The 27,676-nt window shown below is 45.9% G+C and overlaps 2 protein-coding genes across 10 annotated transcripts in view; both read right to left on the bottom strand.

The window, feature by feature from the left end:
• Positions 1-27,676, bottom strand: part of LOC118508954 (neural-cadherin-like) — a 293,319-nt gene that overhangs the window by 70,583 nt on the left and 195,060 nt on the right. For all 7 annotated transcript variants that reach the window (XM_036048870.1, XM_036048871.1, XM_036048867.1 and 4 more), the window contains one exon: positions 15,234-15,377. In XM_036048870.1, the coding sequence (XP_035904763.1) occupies positions 15,234-15,377 (144 nt within the window). The remainder of the gene's footprint in view (positions 1-15,233; positions 15,378-27,676) is intronic.
• LOC118508957 (uncharacterized protein K02A2.6-like) lies at positions 8,842-13,896 on the bottom strand. Of its 3 annotated transcripts, none has more exons than XM_036048882.1 (2): positions 12,774-13,896; positions 8,842-10,254 (listed from the first exon to the last, which is right to left on the bottom strand). In XM_036048882.1, the coding sequence occupies exons 1-2, from the start codon at positions 13,486-13,488 to the stop codon at positions 9,119-9,121; spliced, it is 1,851 nt and encodes a 616-aa protein (XP_035904775.1). In that variant the 5' UTR covers positions 13,489-13,896; the 3' UTR covers positions 8,842-9,118. The 3 variants fall into 3 exon arrangements, with proteins under 3 accessions (XP_035904775.1, XP_035904778.1, XP_035904777.1); XM_036048885.1 differs by having other exon boundaries at positions 8,842-10,812; positions 12,854-13,896; XM_036048884.1 differs by having other exon boundaries at positions 8,842-10,328; positions 12,854-13,896.

Here is a 27,676-nt window from a genome sequence, read left to right as displayed (position 1 = left end):
TTTTGGCGACGGCTGTTGATTTATAATTTCAATTTAGCAATTCCCAGACTCCTAAGGGAGGGGCGTGCCCAAGCCTGGGATGGCAGGCGATGGACACAGGGAGGAAAAAACCCATCGGCGTACCGGTGACGTGCCAGGCGACATGGAAACAGATGCTTCCATTTCACGCCAGTTGATGCTAACGGACAGCACGGTACGACGCTGACGATGGGCACAATGGCGGGATACAGTAGATTATTGAAAGATTCGATTCCCAACCGCCGATGGCATCCTTCCCCATCTGGTTTGCTGCTCACGGTGTGCCATTTTCTACTGTCTCCGTTTGTTTCACCGAAGCAATTTCCACCTCGAGGAAAGCTTGCTCTGGACCACTTTAAAATGGCTTTTATTTCGAACGGGTAGTAATTTTTTAACTGCTGTTAAATGACAAAGCATCGCTATTACAATAAAAAAATTGCAAGTAATCATTTCTTTATGAGCTTTTGCTTGGTAGTTTTTACTTTGGCGTTCTTAAAACAATTCGCAATGAAAGGCTTACCAGCTTCTGGCATTGATAAAACACCCCAATGGAGGTCCACTGCTCAACATCTCACCCAATCATAATACCTGTCAGATTTGTGCAGCTGTCAACCGAGGGCACCAGCACTATAATCAGGAAAGCGCATTCAATTTTCTGAAATCCGAAAGCAACAGCAATCCTCGTACATTGGACGACAAACACATGCATGGAAGCTGTCTGGAGGAGTCTGTTTTATTTTTTTCGCCCGTCGCACATTTCTCATCCACCGTATAAGATTCTAATTAATTTTACGTACAAAGTAATAGTTAATGAAGTAATTATCATTTTAAATCAGTTTTCTAATTACCATTCGGAGCTAAAGCGGGTTTCCCCGGTCGGCTGTGTGAGCGTTCATGAAAGGTACGAAAAGCGCACAATGACAATGGACGCGCGTTTACCATAAAGATGCCAATGAAAGAAAGCGAAAGAGTGGTGAGCTCGTGAAAAGTCTCGACGAGTGGCTTTGGCATTTTCATTACTGGTGCTGGTTTTTTGCCGGCGAGGAAGATTTTTTGTTTTGCTTCTTTGCTGCGTGTGCTTCAGCTGTCGTCGAACAGCTAGGCGATGGCACCTGGGTGTGTGTGTTTGTGCGGATGCTAGTTTTAGTTTTCCGTGATTAGCATACCAAACCATTGCTCCGATGACAAAAGAATGAGTCTATGGCCGGGCTGCGTCAAGATAGTAGCGTACCAGGTGCTACATGGCAGATTGCGATAAGTGGTTCCACTTGTGCGAAAGACACGTCGTTGCTTCAGCGTGTAAATGGAAGAGCAAGCCCCAATAGGGAAAGCTCATTCACCCTCTCCAGGGGGTTGAGGTTAAATCTGCGAGGGTATCTTAAGACAGCGAGACAAAAACAAGCCCCACGCCGTTAGCGCCTTAACCTTTACGACCCATCTACATTGCGTGTAATTAAATCGTGTTAGAAGCCTATCACCTCATTTCACTGAGCTGAGCGTTTGAGCGAGGTTGGTCGGATGATCATTGTGTGGAGATATTCGAGATATTCACGCCCTTTAGCACCTTCCATGGATGGGATATAATTAAAATAAACACTAAGTGCTCAAGCGGTCTTTCCTTAAAAGGGCCATAGTTCTGCCATCCTTAAAAAAAACCTGTACCTGTAGGTCATGAGACCTCTTCAGACAGCATCTCTGCGAATAGGTGAGAAACCTCCATGTTTGCATGTTATTAGGTTGCAACAAAATCAACTTCTGCCAGACGCCCATGTTTATCTTCGGTTTCGGGTCAAAGACAAACACATACCCTTTCGATGTCCTCATAAGCAACGACATCCTGCATCCTTTTGATACAGCAACAAAACAACAAAAAATTGGGGAAAAGAAAGTAAGCTTCAAGGTTACTCACGGTTGTTAGTTTCGTACGGTTGGTCAACAAGAACGTTTTGCAAATATTGTGTTAAAAGATGTATAATGAAACCTACGAAGCAAATATCGTCCACACGTGTATGTGATACATTGTGTTTGGATGTGTTTTTCGGGAGGTTTAAGAGATGTTTTTAAGCTTATAAAATGGAAGTCACCCAATAAATAGCTATAAACAGCAAACGGTTCATGATGTCTGCCACATGTAGTCTCATCTATCCTCAACGACATTGAATAACTTATTCAAAGTTGCGAAAGATTTGTGATGACATGCTGTTCAATATTTGCTCGTAATTTCGTGCCTCTCTGCCGCATGCCAACATTATCCCAGCCAACCCTCTACTCACACGCACCCTGCTCTCCACACAGCACAGCTTCCTGTTTTCACGCATTCCAAGAACACATATTTATGAATGTTTGTGTATTAAGGGTTTTTTCTGCCCCGTCTGTGCTGTTGTTGTTCTTGTTTCGCTTCAATGTACCGTTTGCTTTTAATTAATACCGTGAATACTTCCGCCTCGCACATCTACACATTCACACCCGAATGCTCAATGCTCTCTGGGCGGAAAAAGCTTGGGCCGAGCAGCAACACGGGATTATATGCTCTATCTCAAGCTCGTTTTAAGCTTCTTTTTTCAGTGTGGTGGAAGGTCGTGCACGGAGTAACGGAGAAGATGAGGTGTGGGAAAAACAGGGTCTTTAGTGCCCTCCGGGTAACACAAACACTAATCCCATCGTCACATCGTTTGCTTCCCCCTCAGAAAGCCGGGCAGGGAACAGGAGGGTAAGACCTTGTCCGCTCCGGGGGACATAATCCTTTCTGGCCTTCCTTCACAGCGGGACCAGTTTTCGTAATTATAAACTTTCTGCCCCCAAAACTGTCTTGCGATACCGTGGCGGGAAACGGAATGCTTATCCGAGTGCGCTGCAAAGTCATCCATCGTGTGCTTCCGGTAAAGCTGAGTACCGTACCGGAGCAACGTCTTCCAAAGTTTCGGTCTTCGGTAGCTTCAGGTCGCACCACGCCACAACTACACGCCCGTAAAACACGGTGGACAAGTACGTACTTCTGGTACGATATGCGCTGTGACTGTAGCGTTTAATCTACTCACCAGGCCGAGATTTGGCCAAGGACAAGAAAGCCATTGCTGATTCCGGCAAGTCATTCTAACGCGCCTCGGAATGGGGCGTGTTTTCCTGGCAGAATCTGTTTTGGCCGAAACTGTGCTACCGTACATGCTGACCAGCAAAGCCACAAACAGCCAGTGCCGGAGCGAGAGAAATTGTCGAGCCCCGGATGTTGCCGGGGCAGAAACCGCTTGTTTCGAGACCAAATTCCGGTAGCGAGTGGCTCTCGCCGGCTCTCACTCTCCCGCTCACTTTGGTGACATTTCTTGCGGGCTAGTGTAGTGCTACCCCGAAGAACCACTAAAGATTATGAGCGGGAACATCATGAAACGACTCGCCCTTGGTAAGACGACGATTTCACTTCCGTCCTGCTTTTGATGGTGATATTTTGTATCGTTGCCGGATGCGATGGTCGGTGTGGGCACTGGCACTGGTGACGCTACTTGGCAACCCAACTTCATTGCGAGAGTTTTTGATTATGACCCATGGAATGTGGAACAACCAATGCTGGGGTGAACTCCCTGTCGCAAAGGGTACGATGGTGCACACACACACACAAACACATACCGGTTATGAGTTTTTGGTCCGGGTGTAATGAAGATCGAAATGAAATTTTAGGTGTCCAATCAAGATCGGAAGGTCGAGAAATTGGGGCGAGGTGCTGGCGAGTGGATTTGCCAGCTCACCGAGAGAGTACATTCCAATTGCTGCAGTAGAGCTGAGCTGGTGTGCGATACACACCCATTGGTGCCTTGCGGGTGGACGGTTCCCAGCAAAAACCGGAAACCGTTTCATAAATATCAAGACCCGACATGACTCGAATGATTTGTTTGATTTCTTAACGCTGCCTTGGTTCAGCAAAGAGACGTCAGCTAACGAGCGCCAAGTTAACTCGAACGAGGATGTTTACACGACCACTCGAGGTTTGGTGGTGTGTGTGTGTGTGTGCACAACCCATACACGTACAAACCTTCTTTTGAGCAACAATCCGCAGCATCAACGGTGTGTTGGGGGTTCGCTGATCAAATGAAACTCGACGGCAGTAAGGATGAGATGTAGCAAACTAATTATGAAGTTAGGTGGCATGAGCATATCCTTTTCACCGTGCAGACGACCGTACGAACGAGCGTTATTACGTTTAGCTTAATTAAAATATGCGTCCATCTTTAAATACATGCTGATGTGTTTGTACTGCTGGAAGCAGTTTTTCCGACCGAACGGTACACTTGACTCGATTTGCAATGCAAGACATGATCAACTCGGTCAGTTGGCAGTAGTAATAGCATCTACCAGCGAGGCACACTAAATAGGGTTCTTTGTGTACTCGCAACAACGAACTACACACTAACTACATTTCCCAAGGGTCGATCTTCAGATCGACTTAATCCTTTTTATTTTCGCTAAAGTTGCCTCTTGTGTTACGAGCTTCCAAAGTTTGCCAAGCATCATCTTGCCGTTGAAGTGTGCTTTTGCAAAGAAGGAAGTGGTGCCGACACGTCGTAGTCTTTGGTTCCGAGCAAACCCTTCCCACGGTGCAACGTTGCAACAAAATTGGGCCAAGATTGTGTACCGTTCTTTTAGCCTGGGTAATGCTGGGGAAACAATCTGAACTGCGGCACTATTGGACTTGTGCATAATTAATACACGAGCTCGTGCTTGATTTCTGGCAGCGTGCTGCTTCGCTTGCGCTTCATCAGAATGTTTACATTAGTCAGCCTTCGAGACACGACCGGTATATTAAGAAGCCGTGTGCGTGTACCTTCGATGCCTGTTGCGCTAAACTTCTGGTGTGTAGTGTAGCAGAGCGTTGTGTGTGTGTGTGCGTGTGTGAACGTGAACTTAGTTCTCTGACAGGGTTTACATTTACCGACACAGAACACGGTTACCCGTGCTTCGAACTGAAATCTACCTTGTTTGAAGTTAATTGGATGGGTTTAGCGTGGTGAGCTTCCAGTTGGTGCTCTCCCTACCACACCAAGCTTGCCGTGGAGCGCGTAAACGCACCGGCAGCTGTTGTGTGGGAAAGGAAATTTAATTTAGCACGAGTGATTTTATTCCGATCCACTCGCAGAAGCAACCCACTTACGGGTTGTGTTCGTGGAATTCGGTAAAGAAATGGCTACAACTTCGCCAGCCTTGGTAAGATTGCGATGTGCTGCGTGTTGTTTACCTCGAGATGCTGATGAATGAATTTGTAGCTTCACATGAAGCTATGACGAGCTGTTGGGTGCACTTCTGGCCGCGAATGTAGCGTAATTATGAATATTCCTGTCCTGGGATGGAAGCATGTAGCGGTATTTATATTATGAAAAGTGCAGAGTTTAAGATTGGATTTGCATATGGAATGGTGAGTAAGGGATCATTTTCGGATAAACACGACGAATGGAACAGATCGATGCTTGTTTCAATACTTTAACATGGTTTAAGTGGTCGTCCTAGATCCCCCCGAATAAGGTGACTTTTCACGCTTTGGAAAAGAAAATGTCTTCAAAGCAACAATGATTGCACTTCATTTGTAACTTAGGTTTAAGCGACACTGTCAAGCTTTTCTTATCAGGCTTGAAAAAAAGCTAAGCAATCTTCTTTACCTTTTTGTGATGCCCTTCAAGCCATGGCCTTCACACGGCAGGACCGGGAATCAAAGCACATACTAACTAAATTCCCGTACGCAGCACTTACTGTTCAGCTATGGGCAACCATGAGCAAACCATGGCCATGAAAGTTTCGGATCTAAAATAGCAGTTGATGGATTTTATAAATTGATGCTTGGACAATAGAACTTTGAAATTATTGTACTGAAAACTGAAATTAGCATTTTTAATATAAATTGTTGAAGCGAGTTTTTTGAAGAAATTATTAACATTTCCTCGTAGATCGGAGAACAACAACATAGAGAGGTTTAAAATGAAAACTGTTTAAATTTTCATTTGGGTGGCCCAATTGTAGATGCCACAACAGCACCGGTGTTCACAAGGCCGAACCGGAGTTCATTTCCAATCCGGACCGTTCCTCCGTAGTGAGGACTGACAATCCATCTTCAAAGTATCATTAAGTCTAATAAGCCAGAAATGACAGACATGTATTGAAGAGAACTTTGAGCCAAGAGGCGAGAGAGAGAGAGAGAGAGGGAGAGATATTTTTCTGTACAAAGATCGATGTCAAAAACGATCGATCAATCGATCTAAAGGCTAGTACAATCCACTTGAACTGCTAATCAAAATTTAGAAGTTTGTAATGCAAGTGTTTGTTTTGTGTTGTTCTCATTACATGAATGCATTACGAGACAATTTCATTCTTAGTTCAATACATATTTGTATTCAACTTTCGTTCTATCATTGAGAGTATGAAGACCAAATTTTTGTCTAGAAACATACCATTCCTGTAAATAAAAATTTCGTGCTTTAGACTCGTTTTTTAATTCCTTGTATCGGAAGGGAAAATTCAACACTTTGCAACAAAAGGAATTTATCGTAGGTGTTATAAAAAAAGTGAGTTAGTATGTGTAGGTTATGCTGTAGGCCAACCAATTACAACAAAACATGTTCTAAGATTTTCTTCTTTCTTTTGCAAGATTTTTACCAATTCAATCAGAGCTAAGCGTTCCTACCCATCACAAAAACAATACGCAGAAATAATTAGAACCTAAACATCCATGGCGGTTGAGAGCTCGGAACCTGTTTCGTTCGCAGCTCGTACATTCCCTCTTCCCCAGCCGAAAGCTGTTACATCAAAAACAAATCATATAAGCCTATTTGATGCTTCAAGGGATAAGTACGCTTAGCACGTTGTAAAGCTAGCCTAAGAACTGGTTAATTATACGGCCATTAATTTGCGTTGTACCAACCTCACTCAGCACGCAAAAACACGCGTCCTCGAGCAAGCTTCATCGCAAAGGAGCGCAGGTTCGACGGAAACAAAAAGATCAGAAAAACCTTCCACAAATCAAAATCCCGACACCATCCAGCACGTGATCCACATCAAAGGGAGCGCGACCTAATTTGTCGGATCCAATTGACAACTTGTTTGGGTTCCGGGGGTTTCATTTTACGGGGCCGTGGAATAAGCACTGGGGCGATTTGTTTATTGCCTGGTTGCCTCGAAAGCATCAGGATATAGCATTTTAATCCTTCTGTCACGGGTTTGTTCCTTCCCGAAACACCAGGAGCAAACCTTTCACTCTCTCTCTCTCTCTCTTGCGTCCACTGGGAAACTGTTCCGGACATCCATTTATATCCCTTATTTTGCTCGCCCACAGCCGGCACGGCTATCGTTAAGCCAGCCAAGCTTAACCAAAGCGGCTACCATTAACTTCCACCGGGTATTGGAAATGGTCGAAGTGGATTGAAAAGTTATACTGATTGAAAAATCGCTTGATCGCTGGTGGCGTTTACGGGTGGGAGAGTAAAAAAAAGTTTTCCACTGGGCGTAAAAAACATCCGACTCTAGTCTACCGCACCGCACCAAGGTCATGGCCTTGAGTGACTTTCGCAAAAAGGGATTAATTTATTGAATTAATGCCAACCGTCTCAGTCGTCGCCGCCAACGACGACGACGACGACGACGGCCCATTACCACGGCTCGTTCCATTTCTTTAATATCGAGCAATACCGGGGCTGATTCCGTTCATCGATTGCGCTATCGAGGTCGTGGGCAGACAGTCGACTGGCGTTACCAGAAGGTTTTTGGTGATTGTAGTGGAACTGGCGCAATCGAGTTGGTTCGCACCCTTAATGCCGGGTGCTGGAAAGAAATTGTTTCTTGGTGTGTTATTCCTTTGGTCTGGTTTGCTTCGATTTTTGCCCTTTCCAGGGTTGGCGTGTATGTGTGTGTGGGCCCTCGGAATTGCGTTGCCAAACGGCGTACGCACATTGGGAAAGCTTTCGCGCTAATAATCCAATCGAAACGTATTTCCTTGTTACACTCCCCGCGCCAAGTTCGGCTTTCCACTTCTTTCTCCATCCTCAGCTCAGTCGTCCCATCATTGTCGCCAAGCTGCTAGCTGCCAAACCCCAAAAATTGGAGCAGAGAGAGAAAGAAAAGTTCCTGTTCTTGTAGCATATTTCGCATCATACTTGAGGCTGGTTTAGCAAGCGGAAGTTGCTTCGAAATGCAAATGAAATCGAAATAAATTGACTCTGAAGCGCTCTACTTTGTGGCCCTCCCTCTCGCACAAACACTTTCCTGGAGCTTGTCAAGAAGCACATGACCAAACGGGCCACGGTTGGTACTTTGGTTGAGATTTTCCCACCGCCATCATGATCAGATTTTGTGAACGAGCTTTTTTTTTTTGCTTCGTTCCATCACCGCTACGGAAATAGGCTGGTTGGTCCCACGGTTTTTGGTGTAAGTATTTGTGGTCGAGTGAATGAAAGTCATGGATTCAGCCGAGGCACATCAAAGCTTTATCAAAATTAGTGCCATGGCAAGAAAATGAAGCATTAAAGCTGAGCTCAACTGATAGTCGCGTGTGCACTCAAGGAAACGGCACTGGAATTCACTAGCGGCGGACTCCCGGAACGGATTCCGCAGCTGATTTTGCTGCTGCGTGTAAGATGTCCCTCCAGCACATTCCGAAGCGGGAGAGGACCCGAAACGGCCCGCAGGGAAAGATGAGACCTGAAGGCACTGTTGTAGAGTTTCATCAGCGATAAATATTTGCCCTTCTTTTGCCGAGCGCCAAACTACGGGCGAAAGAATGTTTTGCTTGCGCTCATGGTTGTTTTTATGTTGGTGATATCGGGGGAGACAATGATGCCGGTACGCGGACGATTGCGGTTTACAACAAATTAAAACTTATTTATTACATTACACTTATTACACTTATTACACACGCACACACACACACACGCTAAAACTTCGCTCGTCTAACGCGTCCTGTCTCGGCAGCGGCTGGATCAAGAAAGAGACCGATCGGTCCCGAAGCCCGAACACGAAGGATGAACCGCATGGCACGTCGATCGCTGTCATCCGTTGACAGGACCGAGTAACGGCGTTACGGTCCGGGCCTCCGCTGCTTGGTCGAGTATACACTCAACACCTCCCCCTTTTAATTCAGCCGATACGCGCTGAACCTACGAGGCAGTCTTCTAGTCCTAGAAGATCGTCGTGGTAGCTGTGTCTGCTGGGTGTTGCTGCTGCCACTAGACGAAGCCGCTCGTTGTACCTCCGGTTGCACGGATGATGCTGGCGATGATGCCGGTGCTCGCTGAACCCCTGTCAGCGCCGGTGCTGCTGAAGATGAGGCTGGCTCCGTTGGCAGCGAAGCGGACGGCGACTGCTGACGAGACGTCAAACTCATCTCATCTAAAAGTAAACTAAGGGGAAATTGGTGCTGATCCATCTCGTTCCGTTCTGATGAGCTAGCGACACGGCGGCGGAGCTGATTCACATGACGCCGAAGTCTTCTCTGGTCGTGCGACACAACCTCGTACATGACGTTGCCAATTCTGCGAGCAATCCTCCCTGCTATCCAATTCCAAGAGTTTGCCCGATACACCTTGGCATACACTAAATCACCAGGCTGGTATTCACGAAAGTCATCCTTCGCTGTAGACTCCGATGCTGCAGGAGGGCGCAATAGATGATGAATTGTCCTGGTCGTTCTTCCAAACATCACTTCGGCTGGTGTGCGCTGGTCCAAAGCAGGATTTGGTGTTGAGCGATACGTGAGAAGAAACAAGTCCAGGGCCTCTTCAAGGGACACGTTCCTCGCCCGTATTTTCTTCAGTGATCGCTTGAAGGTATCCACAAATCGCTCTGCCTGGCCGTTGGAAGTTTTAATGATTTCCGGCCACTTGGAGTAGGCATCTACCGCAATCAGGAAATAGGCTCCCTCCACAGGTCCAGCGTAATCGATGTGTACGCGGTGCCAAGGCCCAGGTGGCTTCGGCCAACATGATGGTATCTGGGATGGTGGTGATTTCGCCGCAGCCTGGCATGCTTCGCATGAAGCAACTCGATCGGCGATGTCGCTGTCCAATGATGGCCAATACACGAAACTGCGTGCAATCGCCTTCATTCGCTGGATGCCCGGATGCCCTTGATGAAGCTGTCTAAGGCATCTCTGCTGCAAAGCTGCGGGAATCACAATCCTCTCTCCGAAGAGGATACAGTCGCCAACGGTCGTCAGTGCTTCCCTTCTGTTGTGGAATTGGGCCAATTCCGCACCATAACTGACCTTGCCTGGCCAACCCGATTGGACGTAGCGGTACACTTCGCGCAGTAGAGGGTCCTTTTTCGTAGCTGCTGCAACTTCTCTAAAATGAATCGGAAAGACTTTTAGCGAATGTATGGCTACGTGATTTACAGCCTCCTCAAGCTCAATACTCGCGATCATGTACTCCTGCTCCGGTTTCGCGTGCTTGCTGATGAGCCGCGACAGCAGGTCTGCATTGCCGAATTTATCCGTGGGTATGTACTCGATTTCGAAGTCGTATAGCTGCAGCGCTAGAGCGAACCGCTGCAGCCGGTTGGCAGTATACACAGGAATTCCCTTTTTTGATCCAAAGATGCGCAGCAATGGCTTGTGGTCGGTTTGGAGGCGGAAATGCCTGCCATAAAGCATCTTGTGGAATCGGGTTACTGCAAAGATGATAGCCAGTCCTTCGCGGTCCATCTGGCTGTACCCCTCTTCTGCTTTCGTTAGAGCCCGTGACGCGTGCTGCACCACCTTTATTGATCCATCCGGAAACTTGTGGCTAATGGTGGCTCCGAGCCCAACCGATGAGGCGTCTGCGGCTACTATGATTTCAGCCGTAGGGTCATAATGTGTCAGAAGCAGATCAGACTTTAATATTTCCTTGAACTTTCTGAAGGCCTCTCCGCACTGCTTCGTCCATACAAACTGATTGCCATCTTTCAACAAGTTATCCAGGGGGTATCTCAAATTCCGCATGTTAGGCACAAATTTTCCGTAGTAATTAATGGCACCCAAAAACGAGCGGACTTCATTCACATTTGATGGAGCTGGTAGGTTTACAATAGCATAAATTTTCTTTGGATTCGGTCTAAGGCCAGTACGATCAATTATGTGCCCGAGGTACTCTATCTGATGCGTCTTAAAAGCACACTTCTCAGCTTTGATAGTAAACCCAAATTCTTTAATACGCTGAAGCACCTTGTTGAGATTTTCATCGTGCTCTTCTTCAGTTCTTCCCCCGACAACAACATCGTCCAGATAGCCAGAAGTGTAACACAATCCGGCGAGCATCGCATCCATTATCTGCTGGAACGCGGCTGGCGCAACCTTTAATCCAGGAGGCAGACGATTGTAAAGGTAAAGACCTCGATGCGTGTTGATCGTTAAAAGGGGCCTGTAACGCTCTTCAATCTCAACTTGCAAAAATGCGTCTGACAAATCCACTTTGCTAAAAAAAATTTGCAATGGGCCAATCTTGCAAAAATATCATCGGGGAGCGGTAACGGATATTCATGCGGACGCAACGCATCGTTCAACCCCGTCGAATAATCGCAGCAGATTCGAATAGCTCCACTGCTTTTGCGTACGACGACTATTGGTGTCGCCCATTCCGAGTAATCAACAGGTGTGATCACATTCATCTTGACCAGGCGATCGAGCTCTTCCTCTACTGTAGCCTGCATTGCGTATGCAACCGGTCGCTTCGGGCGGAACACTGGACGGCAATTATCCTTAAGCTGCAGCTTGATCTGCGCTTTCGTGCAAAGCCCTGTGCCACGAAAAACTTCCGGAAAACGGCTCTGCAACTCCTTGCAGAGAATCTGAATCTGTGCGGTCGTCGAAACTTTGGCGCAAAACACATCCATTGGAACGGCGCTAAGAGCAAAAAGGTCAATCAAGTCTGCTCCCAGTAACAATAAATCGACTTGAGCCACACGGATGATCGCCGGCTTTGTAGCATTGCAAATGGCAACCTCTGCTCTAAACTCGCCAAGTAGCTCCAGCCTTTCATTAGAGGCAGTCTTTGCACAAACGGTAGGCTGCACCAATGACGGCTTCCCTACTTTCTCCCACGCTGAACGACCTATGACCGATATATCTGAACCCGTATCTAGCTGCAACCGGATGCCAACTCCATTGATGGAAACTTCCACAAACTTGCGACTAGCCCGTACGCTGCACACCGTGACGGTTTTAGCAAATCGCGTTGGGCGATAAAACTTTCGGCCAGCCCGATGCTTCTGCTTGCGGCAGCGTTCCTCCAGATGACCAACTTCACCGCATTCACGACACTTATGGTTAGTATGCGGACAATCCTTCACCCAATGCAAAGCTCCACAGAACCAACAAGGGTTACTTGGTTTTCCCGACCGGTCATCACGATGTATGGGACGCGAGCGCAATCCTTTGCCGCGAAACCCATGATGGCTACGGCGCGCGCCATTTTGAATTGCCAACACTCGCTCCTCTTTTTCTCCAATGATCATCGCATTTTGCTTCTTTAATGCCACCAGACGACTACACTCCGCCGATAATTGCTCGAGGGTGATTTCAGCATGTTCCTCGATACGCGAGAGCAGCTTTACCCGAAAATCTCTATCCGTGTCTTCTTTCAGCCCACATACAAAAATCAGACACTTGAGCTGTTCTTCACCCATGCGGTTCAGCTCAAAATCAACACATGCCCGATTGACTCGACATGCGTAGGCCAAAAAATCCTCAGCTTTCGTTTTGACGATTTGCATGCATTTGTAGCGTTTAGTTAAAAGGGATTCTGCCTTGCCGAAAATGGCCTTCAATTTTTCCACGGTAGCCTCAAATGTTAAATCGCGGGGATTACGGGGTAAAATGTAATTCACGTACCTCTCATGCTCCATTGATCCTAGCTTCCGCATAAGCATTCGTACCTTGGCCGCATCGTCAATCCTGGCTGCATCACTGACGAACAGATCCTCGTAGCGCGAGTACCACGCCTCGAACGTTAGACCGGCTTCAGCCTCGAAGCGGAATTCGGTGATGTTTCTCGCCAGCGAGTCCAGGATTTGCTCCGGATTGGCTGGAGCTGACCGATGCTGCTGCTGCGGTTGCGACGCGATTTCCGATACTAGTGGTTGCTGCTGTGATGCACTTGGCGGATGCACTACTGGTAGCTGCTGCTGCGATGCGTTTGTGGGCAGTGATGCTGGTGGCTGTTGCTCAATTTTTGTCATTAATTGGCGTAGAAGCTGCATTATTTGATACATTGTTGGCTCACCGTTTTGTGACACGCCTGGTAGCGATGGCGGGTGCTGCATCGAAGCGGCTGGAGCGAGCGATGGCGGATGAAGGCTTGTGGGCGCTGATGATAGCGATGGCGAAAAATGTACCGAGGACGCTTGAGATCCCTGCTGCTCGACCGCTGGAGCGTTTGGCGGGAGCGGTTGGCCGTATCCGGGTTGTAGTAACGCAGTACCCGGGGTTTCGAACTGCTGCGAGAGACGGCGCTGCTCTTCCTCCATCGATGAGTCCGTACGACGGCGTTTGCGTGAGGAAGGAATTGTTGCTCTGCGTGTGTATCACTTTTTTTTACCAAATTTCCTCGTCGCCACTTTTATGTTGGTGATATCGGGGGAGACAATGATGCCGGTACGCGGACGATTGCGGTTTACAACAAATTAAAACTTATTTATTACATTACACTTATTACACTTATTACACACGCACACACACACACACGCTAAAACTTCGCTCGTCTAACGCGTCCTGTCTCGGCAGCGGCTGGATCAAGAAAGAGACCGATCGGTCCCGAAGCCCGAACACGAAGGATGAACCGCATGGCACGTCGATCGCTGTCATCCGTTGACAGGACCGAGTAACGGCGTTACGGTCCGGGCCTCCGCTGCTTGGTCGAGTATACACTCAACAGTTGTCGTGCCGTTCTGTTTGAAGTCAACTGACGACCTCTATTCTTTACTGCGTGTTTGTCTTCTCGCACACACACACTCTGTGTACATTTCACTTTAAAACCTCAAACATCCCAACTGGTGGTGTCCTGTTACCGAGGAACCGGGATGGGTGAGAATAAAGTTTTTGGTTTTTGGTGTACAATTCGAATGATGCATGGAAGGTTCTCTGAAGAAAGGTTTTTGGAATGGGCAAGTCCTATTAGCTTCATTGTGTACGGTTGAAGCGAGAAACTTAAGATGGGTTTTACTGGAAGAACATGTCTTAAGTGCCCAGTTTAATACATCTCGAATCTATTTGATCGTTTTTTGATGCCGGAAGCTCATAAGAATTCAGCCAGACCAGCCATGGTCTAATGCTTAATTGCCTTGAACGAACCTGTGGATACGATTCCTCACATTAGGAGCGATTCACACATTACGTTGAAGCTTTTTCTGGTACTTCAACAAGCCAACACAATTCCCCAAGTCTGCCCAAGCTTTCGGGCTCTTGTAAAGAGTGCAAAAATGCGTCCACTCGAGAAAAAAGTTCGTTTACCTCGGTTGGCTGAAGAGAAAGAAATAAACATACTTAAAGTTGTGTTTTCTTCGCACACACAGCTCACCGGCCAAGAAGATGTTACAAGAGCATTGGGAATAAATGCGTCACGTGAAGCGCGGTTGTACATGGTCCCGGTAAATGCATTACAGCCTGGAACTTCTCCTGAGAATTTGCCCCAACAAAAAAAACCACTCCTCCACCTTCAGGGGACCTAAGAGGGAGAAGACCGCCGGAAAGAAAGAGAGCCAGCAAGCCAAACATAAAAAACGCAAATCGTTCAGCACATACTCGTGTGGTGGGTGCAGCATGTTGATGTTCTTCTAACACCGGTGAAAAGCTAAAGGCACCAAGGCAAGCTGATGTTGGGCCGGGGTGTAAAAGCTTGTTCCCGCCACGATCATCCCGGAAGTTGTGTGGCGTTAGGATGTTTTCTGGTGTGTGAGTGTTTTTTTTTCTTCTTTCGTTCGTCTTCCTCTGGAACGTTTTTGGCCCCGAGGGGATGGCTCTGAATTAAGACGCAAATATTTGTGAAACATTTTCGTGTGTTTCTTCAGGGATGTTTTTTTTCGTCCCGATTATGAAAGAGTGTAAGGGCGAACAGTAGCATAACGCTTTGAGCGACATTGCATACATTCAGGCGTGTTGGCAATGTAACGGTGCGATAGTGGAGGTTTAGCTTGTAACTCTTTAAACCCGCAAAACATGTTCAAGTCCATTTAAGATCCCTTATCAATATCTCTGCTAGCAATTCGGTACTTACCCTCACCGTGCGTCTTTGCGGTGACGTTAAGAAAGTTGTGATTGAGCTCCACATTTTCGTCGATGTCCGCCTCATAGATAACCTTCTCGAAGTAGAGCGGATAGTCGTTCTTGTCGGCAATACCTGTTTTGATGAATTTAGTAACTGAAACGAGAACAAGAACACGGGAATAGCATTCGTTAGTATGTAACGTACGATTGTTTTAAGCTGTACAAATATATTCTGGATGGCCAAAAAACCAAAAACAATCTCTTTTTTTCCCGATCGCAAACAGTGCTCCGGAAACAGGATTGAGGAATATTTTAATTTTATTCCAAGTGTCGCGTTTGCTTGCGATGTCGTGCATATGTCACTCGAAATCGGTTCCGGACGACGGTCCGGTCCGAGCGCACCAGTGACCACTAATGGAAAACGAGAACGATAAATTTCGATTTTCCTTCCGTTTCGTTTCGATCCACGGTAATTGCAGTTACACAACGTCGTACACGTCCCAGGACCGAGTGGAAGTTGGGGAAAACGTAGTTTGACCAGGGGGAGGGAAATAAAAACAGAAATGTAAAAAGTTCAAATAGGAAAAACCACACACACACATGCATTGTTCGCTCGTTACCCAAACCCGGTTCGGTGTCGTTGGAAATGCATCCATTAGGTGCATCCCATTCCCAGCATGGGGCAAGTGAGAAAGAATCGGCTCAGACCCACAGACACACGCAAAGACAGTGTTGGTTTTTCGGAATGGAAAACGAGCGGGAAGAGAATGCCCACGGTGAGGCACAAATCTCAAATCCAAACATAGATATCCATCGAATAGCGTACCGCACTGTTCGCATTTTCAGGGCTGAGGTTGATTCCGGTCCAATTGCACGATAGCCCGCACGGGATCGAGCTAAAGACAGCCCTGTCTGGGCATTGGGCATGCTGGGGCAGCCCGTGCTCCGTCGGTAGCGCATCAAGAAGTGCACGAGGCAGCACAATTTGAAACAATTTAAAATCCATTTTCTACTACCATGATTTCTGACTTCGATTCGTACGTACGCTTCCATTCGTACGCTGCAGCGGCCACCGTCAGGGTGGCCGGCACGAAAGCAATCGGTAAGAAACCACCACCATCCGGGTTCAATTTGGAACTTCTTTGTGTGCTCTTTTCTGTTTCTGCTGATAGATACATTTTCTTGTGCTTCCAGCTCCACCGTCAAACTCTTGGCAGACACGGGGTCACACAAAAATTTTCCGTTGCTCGAGTGGTCGTGATTCAACATTCTGGTCGCTTGGGTTCGCTTGTTGCTACCCAATTTTATCGAAATGCCTTGTGGTGATTTTGTGCAGACCGTACGGTGTATTTACTGAAGCGCACGTGCACAAGCGGCGACTGCAGTGTCCGATACCGATAAATGGAACACCTTAGCGAACGAAATTAAGTTGAAGCTTTTTGATTACTTTGTGACACAAGTTTGAGGGAGTATTTTTTATTTGAGTGGAACAGTGAGAAGTTTCGTTCAGAGCATTGAAAGTGTAAGTAGCTGTGGCGAAGTATTTTTTCTATAAAAAAATACATAAATAATCTTTTACGGCTAATTCGTTAAAAAAGAAGAAAGCAGCAGGCAATTAGAAGTTTTCAAGTACAAAAACAAACCAAAACACTGGCTTGCAATAATAGATTATTGAAAGTTTTCCCGTGACTAAACATCAGAGCAACAAAAACAGGGAGTGGGATAGTCGTTTAGCTTGAAGAGCGTTTTGCATTTTTATGACCATTCAAAGAATGCGTCAGTTTTTTGCGAATTTGTTTAAATAAATGCATGAAATTCATTAAAACTTCTTCGATAGCACAATATTCATGCGTTAAAAAAAGGCATGCGAAAACCGATCGCTCACTAAAAGTGGTCGTTTTGCTCGGTTCCCGGTAGCCAATGAACAGCATTCACAGTGGACTGCATCAAACAGTATTAACATGTTGATTATTTAAACATTTTATGAAAAACTGAACGGTTTGGTGTGTTCTCTTTGCACATTTTGCCTTTCCCCGTTCACTGCGTTTCGAATATTTAAGATGAGGATCACGGTACAGCGGGCTATCTGCAAACAGTAACCAGCTTCAGTTGCGTTGCATTATTTTGATGGAAAAAAGCACGCAACACAAAACAGCAAGGCCCGAGGTTTGCCGAACCGTTCAAGCAAAATGACGCATATTCAAAAAAAAAACGTTTTGCAAATAAAAAGAAAAAGTCTAGAGACAACAAAACCCTTCCCTTGATATGATTTGTTGTTCGGTTTTCTCGTTTGTCTGCCATTTTAAGGTTTTGTTTTTCTCTCGCAACTTTTGCATACACAAAGTTATGCTGAAAAATGGAAAATATTCACAGCATGAATTGAATTGAGCAAATATGCATTTGGACCGCTGTTTTGCAATAAATAAATACATTATTTACGAATGGACAATGAACGGGTTATGAAGTAAAAATAAACCAGAGAGATGGAAAACCCGTGTGCCTGAAAGTATGCAATGATGTGAAACTAACAAATGCAACGAAGCAAGCGTTTCCATTGGGTTTTTTTATTGTTGCCTGCAAATTTAAGCAACGAAAATAAAATTTAAACATTATTATCAGATAACAAATGACAGCATGAAGGGATAGGCTTACGAGGAGCAGTGCAATGGATTGTATGTTTAGCAGTCATATAAATTGTTTGGCGAAGAGATTGTTGAAACAACGTCATTTTTACCGCTTGGATGCTCCATCGAACATGTTTTAAAGGTGAAAAGTTCATTACAAAAGGCAAAATTTTTATCACAAGTGCAATTCATTGAAATAAATTGTGAGTGTTAAATTGAACTTTATTAAATAAAAATAGTTTGAATGGTTTATGGCAATGGTTAGCTTGATTTTTGTTTAATTTATTTTAACTAATTAAATTAGATGAATGATTCTCAAAATACCAAAATTAAGTTTTGGGTGTAATAAAAATGAAATTGCAAAGAATATTTTAGTTTCAAAAAACCAAATAAGGGATTTATAAAAAAAATCAACATGTGTTTTTTAATGTGCCATAGAGATTTTCTCATTTAAACATAAAATCATTCATAAGGCAAAGGCACTTGTCAAGAAACATGATTATAAAAATTCAATTCTGTACTGCATACACACTTCATATCACACCTTATCTAAGCCCTATAGACTCCTTTGACGACCTGTCTATCCCACAGATAACTTCAAGTAGCGTCTCGCAACTGCACTAGACAGATGCAAACGAAATGAAATTCTCGACTGGACGAAAGCGTATGCTCACCGTTCACCGTGATCGACCCTGATCGAACACGGTTCTCAAAATCAACATCATGATGCAGTTGCAGGTGAAATACAGTTGAATGGAATGCGCGCGCGACTCCCCGACCACTTACAGTACGAAATGAAATTTATTATTTAGTCAAATATGACTTCGTGTTTGAGGGCGAGCCATTTTTTTTTCTGTGCTATCCTTCTACCGTTTGTATGAATATGCTAGAGTGTCGTTGCATACGTCAGCAGCACCAAGGTGGCAGCGTTTCGAAGCTGCTGTAGGCTAGGTGAAAATGGCAAAATTGAATTATCCACTTTTCATCGTGTTTTTCTGCTGCTTCGTTCACGGGAAACACAGTCGGCAGGAGCATATCGTATATGCACTTGATGTCTGGTGTTGAATTGGTTCGGCAGTGTACCTTGCCAATGCCGATGGTGAAGGATTTGAATAAATAGTTTACTAAAGTGCAGTCGAAATAATTTAGTTGAATTTGGGATTCGTAGCTTGTGTGAAATGTGTGTTTTGTGCCTATTATAAGCAATGATAATGTTAAACTGACGAATAAAACATCAACCTTTTGGGGGTGATGATGTTTGATAGGGCCTTGTCGTATTTTCGTGAAAAAATCATAATTGAAAAAAAGATCAAAAATAGCCATGAACATTCCAAGCCAACATTTATGTCCGTTCTTGTTTCTCTACATTTGCAATATAGTTCAATATAATAGGCCCTTCATTCACTCAATGCTTTATTGAATACAAGTAGACACAGAAGGTAACGCTGCTCTTGCTGCTTCTTTTCAATCCCAGCCATGCTCTTGTTATATCAAACACGGAGCAGTGCAAGGATGCAGCAACAAAAACACCAGAGCACAAGTACATTGCGCCAGTTGTTTGCATTGAACAGGGTTATTACATTTCCTTCCTACATTCCAATCAACCTGCTTCACCTGCCAACCAAAACCATCGAACGTAGTACCCGTGCTTGTGTGCTTTCTTTATAGCGAAAAGCTGTTCGAGCGCACCACCGTCCCCGACAGCTCTCATACAGCACAGTACAAAGTACCAGGAGCCTCCACCACACTCATCCACCAGGCGCCTCCACCTCGAGGCGCACTATAAATTAATGACAACCTATGGACAACGGTATTTGTCGCTATTGAACCGTTCCACACGGACACAAAACCCGAGAAGCAATCTGCTGCTGTGATGTGGTACTCTGGTGCTGGTAATGAAACCACGGCCGCGAAACATTCATCCCTCATCGGGAAAGAGCGAACTCGAAAGGAAAAATGGTGTACAATGGTAATAAAAACTGGGCGGGAACTGCTAGATAAAGCACCACCCGGCCCGGCCAGCAAATACACGTCAAATTAGATAAAAATAAAGCCAAATGATTGCGATGAGCTGGCGTCACAAAATTCTTCCCCTTGAAACAAAGACATTTTATTAAGCGACATTGATGATAACATTCGGTGCGGAGTGTCATAAAACCCTCACCCTCGGTTTCGGGATGATTCGTTTCAGTTTTCCGGGGCTGCCAGGACACTTTCTCGCAATTTTATGGAAGGTTTTTCGTTGTCAGCAGTGGGAAATCTCTATGGCAGGCCAGCAGGCGACCCAATTATTGAAAAAGGTCCGGTTAGAGTGAGAGCGAGCTGATGTGCAAAACCTTCGACCGGGATGGGATGAGTCCGCTTACAAAAACAAGCCCCAGCCATGCGCTGCTAATTGATTCTAGGATGGAATAATATTTTGTTTTACGACCGTCCATTAAAATCGTGGACCTCGTGAGTGTATCTGTACGCTACGGTTACCAGGAGTGAGTGGCCTGCGAGGATGGAATTAGAAACTTTTGGCAGGCAAAACTGGTCACGCATTAACGCCTAGCCAGGAAAGGCAGATTGTTGGTAACATTTGGATAGGGATGGGTATAGTCAACAAAAAGGGACCCTTAACGACTGCTTCTTGCTTTTATAATCAATTGCGTTAATGTTTTGTCAATAAACTTATTAATATCTTTTTGATAGGGCATGGGGCATATGGAAAGCGCATGGATATCGTGAACAGAAATTCCAGTACAATTTCTATCTGATAAGTTGATTTGTTGATCATAACTTCATTAGTTCAAATGGATCTAGTTATTTTCAAAAAGACACTTCTGCTTTTTGTTTATCTAGCCCGCAAGTATTAAGCTTCGCTATCAACCGTATATCTCGGTGCTTCAATTTATAACCACCATATCGTCCATTTAAGGAACTGAATCTCTTCTTGCTCCATACAATCCCATGATTGTTCACAACTCTTCATTGGGCCACGAGCTTCCTCTATTAGGGATGAAATAAATGGATATGGACAGCAAACAAGCACACACACACCAAGCAAAAAACAACGGAATCACAAGCTTAAAAACAAAACCCCATCCAAGCACAGCGCGCGTTCTACCGACAGCTGGGATTAAGACATGATTCTTTGTTCCGTGGAACCCGAAGACAACATTCTCCGTCTCCAGTTTTTTCTCAGCCGCACCGGGAAACCCCATTCCGGTCAGGTCAGGCACGAAACGACTGGACGCAACACGGGAGTGGAAAATATAATATTCTTAAGCTTCCTTTCCACACGCTCGGAGGACGCTCCTCATTGGGGCTTGCCGGGCTTTTGCACCAACAACGTATTGCCGATGGTGCATTGTTCACCCGTTGACGACATTTTTGTGCAATAAACAAACACTAAGTGGAATTAATTAAATAAAAAATTGCATCAATTTGTTGCAGTGGGTGCACTTTTCCGTCCAGAGCAAGGTTCCGTCTTGCGCTGCCCCCCCGCATTCGGTTGTTTCGCACCGTTTCGCCACCGGTTCGTTGCAAAAAGGCGTCCCAGAAGTGGTTCTCAATTTGTGTTATTGTACGTTTTTTCCTTTAGATTTGTTTATTAGCTGCAGAATCGGATTTTTTTCCTTCCGTCTTCTCGTTCGTCTGTGTTTCATATTGAGGGTAAAGTGAAGGAAACCATCAGGGAGAGAGAGAGAGATAGAGCAAGTGAGAGTGAAATGGAGAAAGAAAATTGCAGTACCAGTGCCGGACGGGAAGGAAAGCAGTCAGTCAGCGGGAAAAATATGTTGCCATTCTGGAAGTGTTTCCATCACGCGGGTCCAGAGCGGTGCGATAAAAACGGGAAACGAAATAGATGCTGGCCATTGAAGCGCGTTTGGGGATTATGCTAGGCCCTTTCCTTCTGTTCCAGTGCTCTCGCTCTCTTTCTCTCTGACAATCCCCAGGCGGAAGTGCATTCTTTTCTTTTTGAATGAGAAAATTTTCTACTTGTGCAACGGTACACAATTGGATTCACATGCAATCAAGTGCAATAACTAAACGAAGCACTTGCAATGGGTGGGTGCGCGTGTGTGTGTGTGTGTGCGGTGGAAGATTGGTTTGACGAAAATGGGAAGTCCCTGATGATAGTGCTGCCCTATTTGAGGACACCCTCGTTTTGGGACACACTCATGCCGGTCGGAACGAGGGCCCCGGGATTTGATGGAGGTTTTTGTTTGTCGGGAAAGCTCTGCTCGAGCGTTTGGGTATCACCACCGACCGGATGCAATTTTCCTTTTTCCCCCTTTTTCGGTATCACCATTGTCAGCGTACGTTTGCATCTACGAAGGCGCTCCTTCCGTCGCGTAATAAGGTCGAAACGGGTGAGAAGAACCATAACTGGCAGCTCATCATCCATTCCCGAAACGGTTGGCGTGTGGGTTTGTTCTGTTGGCTGTGTTTGTGTGTTGGAATGTATGTGGCCAAGACGAACTTCTAATTGATGATGGTGATTTATCTTCAGTCCGTAATTTCAATTTGTGACCTGCTTTTTTGCTGTTGTTCTTGTGCGCGAGTGGGCTATGTGTGAATTTGTGTGAGTCTGTTTTGGAGAAACTGGTTTTGATTTGATGCAGTGAACTGCATTTCCTTTGACAGGCGGAAATTAGTTATCGTCTACGGGCAGTAGTGCTTTAAGAGTTTTCTCTTGGTGGGCTTAAATATATTTTTTTCAGTTTGAAAATAGATAATGAACGAACGAAAGGGATAAAACTAGATGGAGCCGATTATAATTTGAGCCTGGAAAGACGGAGTAAGTAATGTACTGAATATACTTTCGATAATCTGGCGTTCTATGCATCATTTTTTTTGTGTAAGTTCTGCTGCGAACATTCTGGCGATAGGCAAATACAAAAAAGAGAGTATGCTCACCCTAATATCCGTTTTGGGATGGGAAATAAATGGGAAATCAAATCCTGTCCAGGTTGTCTGAATGGACCTAACTCGTCCATGTTAGATTAAGAAATTGATATTAAATTTTCTCGTGAATTTTGTTAAATGTGCGACAAATAGCCCTTAATTGGATTGAACATCAATATCTGATTTGTTTTTCCAAGATATTCAATTACAGGGAGTAGTCCTTTTTTTTTGTCCGTGACTGTATCAATTCACCAAACAAGTTTTCTTTCTCGAATCAAGAGCAACTTCAACACGCTAGAACCAATTCTTTCAATCATATTAATTAAGTCCAGAAGTTCTTCACACAAGTGTGAAGCTTCTCTGACTTTTGTCCATCACTTACCTTCCGCTCGTCCTCAGTGCAGTTCATAACACGGTTCCACAACACAAAGGGGACCTCTCATATCCTTTTCCTCACCAAGATCGATTACGGGTGAAACTCATCGTGATCCCCAACCACCCCCCCCCCCCACCCCCCCGGCGGACAGACCTTTTCTCGATTCCCCGTGCCCGCTCCATTCGTCGAAGATCTGTCACCAGTCTGATTACCGGACAAAAACCGAACCTCGGTCGAATCGATAGAGAAGAGGATTACTAATTAAAGTACCCGCATAATCTGGTTTCACTTTGCCCGAAAGAGACCGGGGTCCGGTAAATAAGAGATGGGTCACACACGCGCTTGTGAAGCTGGGCCAATGGTAAACAACCGGCCTGGTGAGCAGAAGGCGCGCATCGTTTCGGGATTACGTGCCCGTGTTAACTGCCCAGGGAGTAGGGATTTATCGAGGGGGGGGGGGGGGGCCGGTCCATCAAGGATACTGTTTGGACCCAGGGTCTCGCTGAATGCGGGTCGATAGGCCGCTTCCGAAATGCCATTAACTTGTAGCCCGAAGAATGCGGCTTAAGCGGTATGGCAATTTGCAGCCACCCGAGGTGTCTGCAGGAGTGGCGTTTCGAATGGGACAAGCTACCCGAGCGAAAGGTCGGCAAGGATCATTTGGGCTCTGATTTACCAGAGCGGTTACGGTCGTTGGTTATGCATGATGAAACCGATGCCGATGTGCGGGGCGGAGTTTAACGTTTTTTTGTCTGTGTATGTGTGTGTTGTTCTTCATCCTTCCCTTTTTTGGATGGACTGTGAAGTTTGTCCTTTTTTTGCTGAGAAACAGATCCCGTTCCTCCACTACATGGTTGAGGGTGTCCATGGGTTGGTTCATGTAAATAGATATATTTTGGGCTGATGTTTACAGAGCACGACATGTTTGACATAATAATAACGGTGTATGGTCTACAGCGGATGGGACGAGGTGCTAAACCAATCACCAGACCACTGGGCGTGTGAGCATATTTCTTCCTTACGCTAACGATATGGGCGCGTATTTGTTTTATGCCGAACTGACACGTTATTGAAAAATTCATTGCTTACTTCAAAGGCACGAGTGGACATGCAAGGTCCAAGAGATGAAGCTTCTCAAGGTTGAATATTCTTTTTGACTTAAGAACTCGTTTTAGACCACTCACCAGCAAGTTACCTATTAGTTGATGGAAGTTTAACCAGTTTTGCATATTTGGTAGCGACACGATTGACAGTTGGACGAATCTACCTATGAACTACCGATACGTGACGTTGAATACATCAAACAAGAGTGCTGAGTTCGGTTGCTGTTGAGCCGGAAATTATTTCACCTCAACTTTAGCCCTCGCAAAGTCCGGTCCACGAATGGTGCCTCCCAGTGCAAGTTTGACAATAAGCTTCGGTGTGAAGGATTTCCATCGCGTTCGCTGTTTCGTGCGCACACCTACGGACACAGATTGCAGTGTCGAATTGAATAACCCCGGTCACGTGTTGGGAGCTCGGCTATTTATTGCACTAGATTTTTTGCTCATTTCGTCTGCTCGCAGCCTTTTTAAGTAGCTTTCATGTACGTACAGTCAACTCGTCACGGTACACCAGACAGTCAACATCTGTCGGGAGAAATGCTCGTACACGAAATGATCATCCAAACCAGTCCGGAGGGTGCTTGGAGTTTATTGATCCGGGTGCAATGCGAGCAGTGGCAATGTCGATGACGCGGACGTGAAGGGATAGCGAATCGCAATAAACTATCCGGTTCCATTTTCCTAAAAGCTTTCCATCCGACCAAGCATAAAATGAGCCGAACGCGCGGAAGGAGCCACCGGCGAACGGGGTACTCGATAGGCCGGGAAGGAAATCGATCGAACGAGAGGACATACAACCGGCAAAAGATTGATGGAGAAATGGGAGAACACGTGTGGGAGGAAGATGTTTGAAAGAGAAAAAAAGCGCATTTCATCCTTCCCACAAGCACACGAGCACACTCAGCTTCAATACACACGCACACATCAATGTCTGCATTGCTGGCCTCGGGAAGCATTCGTCATTCCCGGAACCACATTTCAACCCCGTTTGGCAGAATCGTCAATCACCTCGGGTGAGCGGGGAAGCGGCGAAACAGAGACCATTTCTTGTCCACGGCGAGTAAAAAGGACAGCGGGGAAGCGCAGTAATCCTCCTGGTGCTGTAATTGAATTATGTTCGCTATCGTATTTGGTGCCTGGAATCACACGTCTCCACCACTCACCACCGAAGGCGGGAAATGGGGTAGCTGTTCATGTCAAAATCATAAATCAAACAATCATTTCCAGCTCATTCGTTATCATGGCGGATGCCGGACGACGATGACCGCGGAACGACCCGGGGTGCAAATCATTGCACCAGGGATGGGTCCGGTTTGAGGTGATAGTATAATGTCGGTTGACCGGTTGCCTGTGAACAGTAAGCACGCCAGAGAGTGCCCGCGGCTGAATTATGCTGTGACCGACCGGACTGGACCTGGACTGGACCGATGATCCATCGTGCTCTTGAACGAGGCACACAGGATGACGTTAATGTAGCACGTCGGACCCGGGGAAAACACTCGGGGCAGTGACTTTTACTAGGGGCATGTGTGTTGTGGTGGTGGGAGCTAAATATAAAAAAAACAGTGCGGTTCCTGAAGAAGCTTTTAGCTGCTGCACCCAAGGCGTGAAGGAATGATTGACGATGCAGCTAGCGCACGCATACTCCCTGTGACTGGAATAGTCTTTTGCAGCTCGTGAGCTTATCGATTGATCTGCGATAGATTTAATTTTACGGCTCATGGTGTGACTGGTTTGAGAAGGTGGGTCCCAAGTTTATTGCTGATACAATCTGCTTTGTAGAGTGTTTTGCAATTTTTTAAAGTCTCCTTCAGCATTTCTCTTCCCAACGAATGCGTTTGTTTGCTCTCGATTTAGCTGTTAATCTTTTTAAAATCCCATCAAAGTCCACCCGCACACGCGCTGTACCGCTATCTTATTTCATTACAGCAATTTCTTATCCGGTTACGGTCTATCGGATGCTTTCTTCCAAACCAAACCCGAACACAATGTCGAACAGTACTGCTCGCCCGAGCGGAGGGGGTTTTATTCTGCATCAATTCATCGCAACTCTTTCGCCGAGCAGCCAGACGGACTCGGCGACGGAGAGCCCGAGCAGGATAGCGCTAGATCAACACTCCTGCGCCAACCTGCATCACCCTTGGCATTGTGTGCGTTATCTGTTTGCTGATGGATTTATAAACCAATAATACCGCTGCACGGTTACGGGCACAAACATAATGATGATTGATTATATCGGGATCCGGGTGCGACGGACAAAGTTTGTCCTCGTTTGTCGTCTGGGCTGGCGGGTTATCTTCGGACTTGACATTTGCCAAATCCGGACAGCGAGCTAGCTGGGCAGGATAGCTGTAAAGGGAGGTTTGGTTCAGGCGGTTGGCGGACCATCAATCAATTAGCAAGGCACCAGTCGGTTTGTGCCAAATTTTCACCTCCTCAAATTCTGCTCCACCAAAACCAGAAGCTTTCCGACTTGTTGGCCAATTGATCCAGTTTTGAATGGGGGAATTTAAGGTGACTGGTCAACTGGATTGCGCACCGCTCTGCTCTGCTACTGCGTGTGTGAGTGACGCGAGGCTGGGCAGGAAGAGAATATTTATGAGCGAAACCGAAACGGCTGACAGTTACAGTGGGATTTTTATGAAATTTAATTTCCAACATCCGCTGACAGGACGGTTTTGAATTGTTGGGCGGTGTATCGCTCAAAGTGGCAGGATAAAATGTTTCGCCTAACAAGTTTACACGTTTCCGTTTTGGTAGCCGGTGCGTAAGAACTGTTCTACCTCCAAAGCGTCCACCGTGCGTCCGGATAAAAAAGTGAACCATTCACCCACTCGAACAACAGAATGTATATTTCAGTATTTTTTGTCCGTGTGCTGCTAATCTCGTCCCGGACTGGCACAACTTTTGCCACCGTTGACAGGCACTTCAAAACAAATTACATCCGCACGGTGAGCTTACCGACGCGGGCACGTTCGTTCGCACACAACTTTCGCTGACAGATAGTAGTCGCATTACTACGGCGACTAAGCGTACGGGTAAAAAAAACCGAAAATGGAGCGATCCCGAAAAACCGTCCCCAAGTAGTGTTTAACAATTCGCCGAAAGTTTCCATACTTTGGGAGAGCTATCGTTCTGCTGGACTGGCAACATTGGATAGAGAAAAAAAACTGGCAAAAAAGCGAAACCCTAAATGAATAATGTATGCGTTGTACGTTGTGTATCAAACCCCATGTAGCTCCCTCCCAAAAGCGGAGAGCCAGAGCACCCTTAAATCCGCATTTTAATCGCAAACAAGCTGCAAAGTGTCCAGCGGTGGCTCTTATTGAGTGACAGTGATAGATTGTGACAAAAAGTGCAAACCCTTTTCTGCTGTACCTCCCGCGCGCAGCTGGCCTTTAAACTGGGGAAGCACAAATTTGTCCGACGGTCGAGCAAGACTTTAATTTAATTATTG

The sequence above is a fragment of the Anopheles stephensi genome, chromosome 3, assembly GCF_013141755.1.
Source record: "Anopheles stephensi strain Indian chromosome 3, UCI_ANSTEP_V1.0, whole genome shotgun sequence".
NCBI lineage: Eukaryota > Metazoa > Arthropoda > Insecta > Diptera > Culicidae > Anopheles > Anopheles stephensi.
This window is presented reverse-complemented; position numbering and strand designations above follow the sequence as displayed.

Bases quoted from the DNA above. Each gene is read 5' to 3' on its own strand.
- LOC118508957 (XM_036048882.1), bottom strand. From the start codon at position 13,488: ATGGAGGAAGAGCAGCGCCGTCTCTCGCAGCAGTTCGAAACCCCGGGT. The intron at 10,255-12,773 runs GCAAGGCAGAAT...CGGGTTGGCCAG, and splicing joins AAAATTGAAGGCCATTTTCG to GCAAGGTCAGTTATGGTGCG.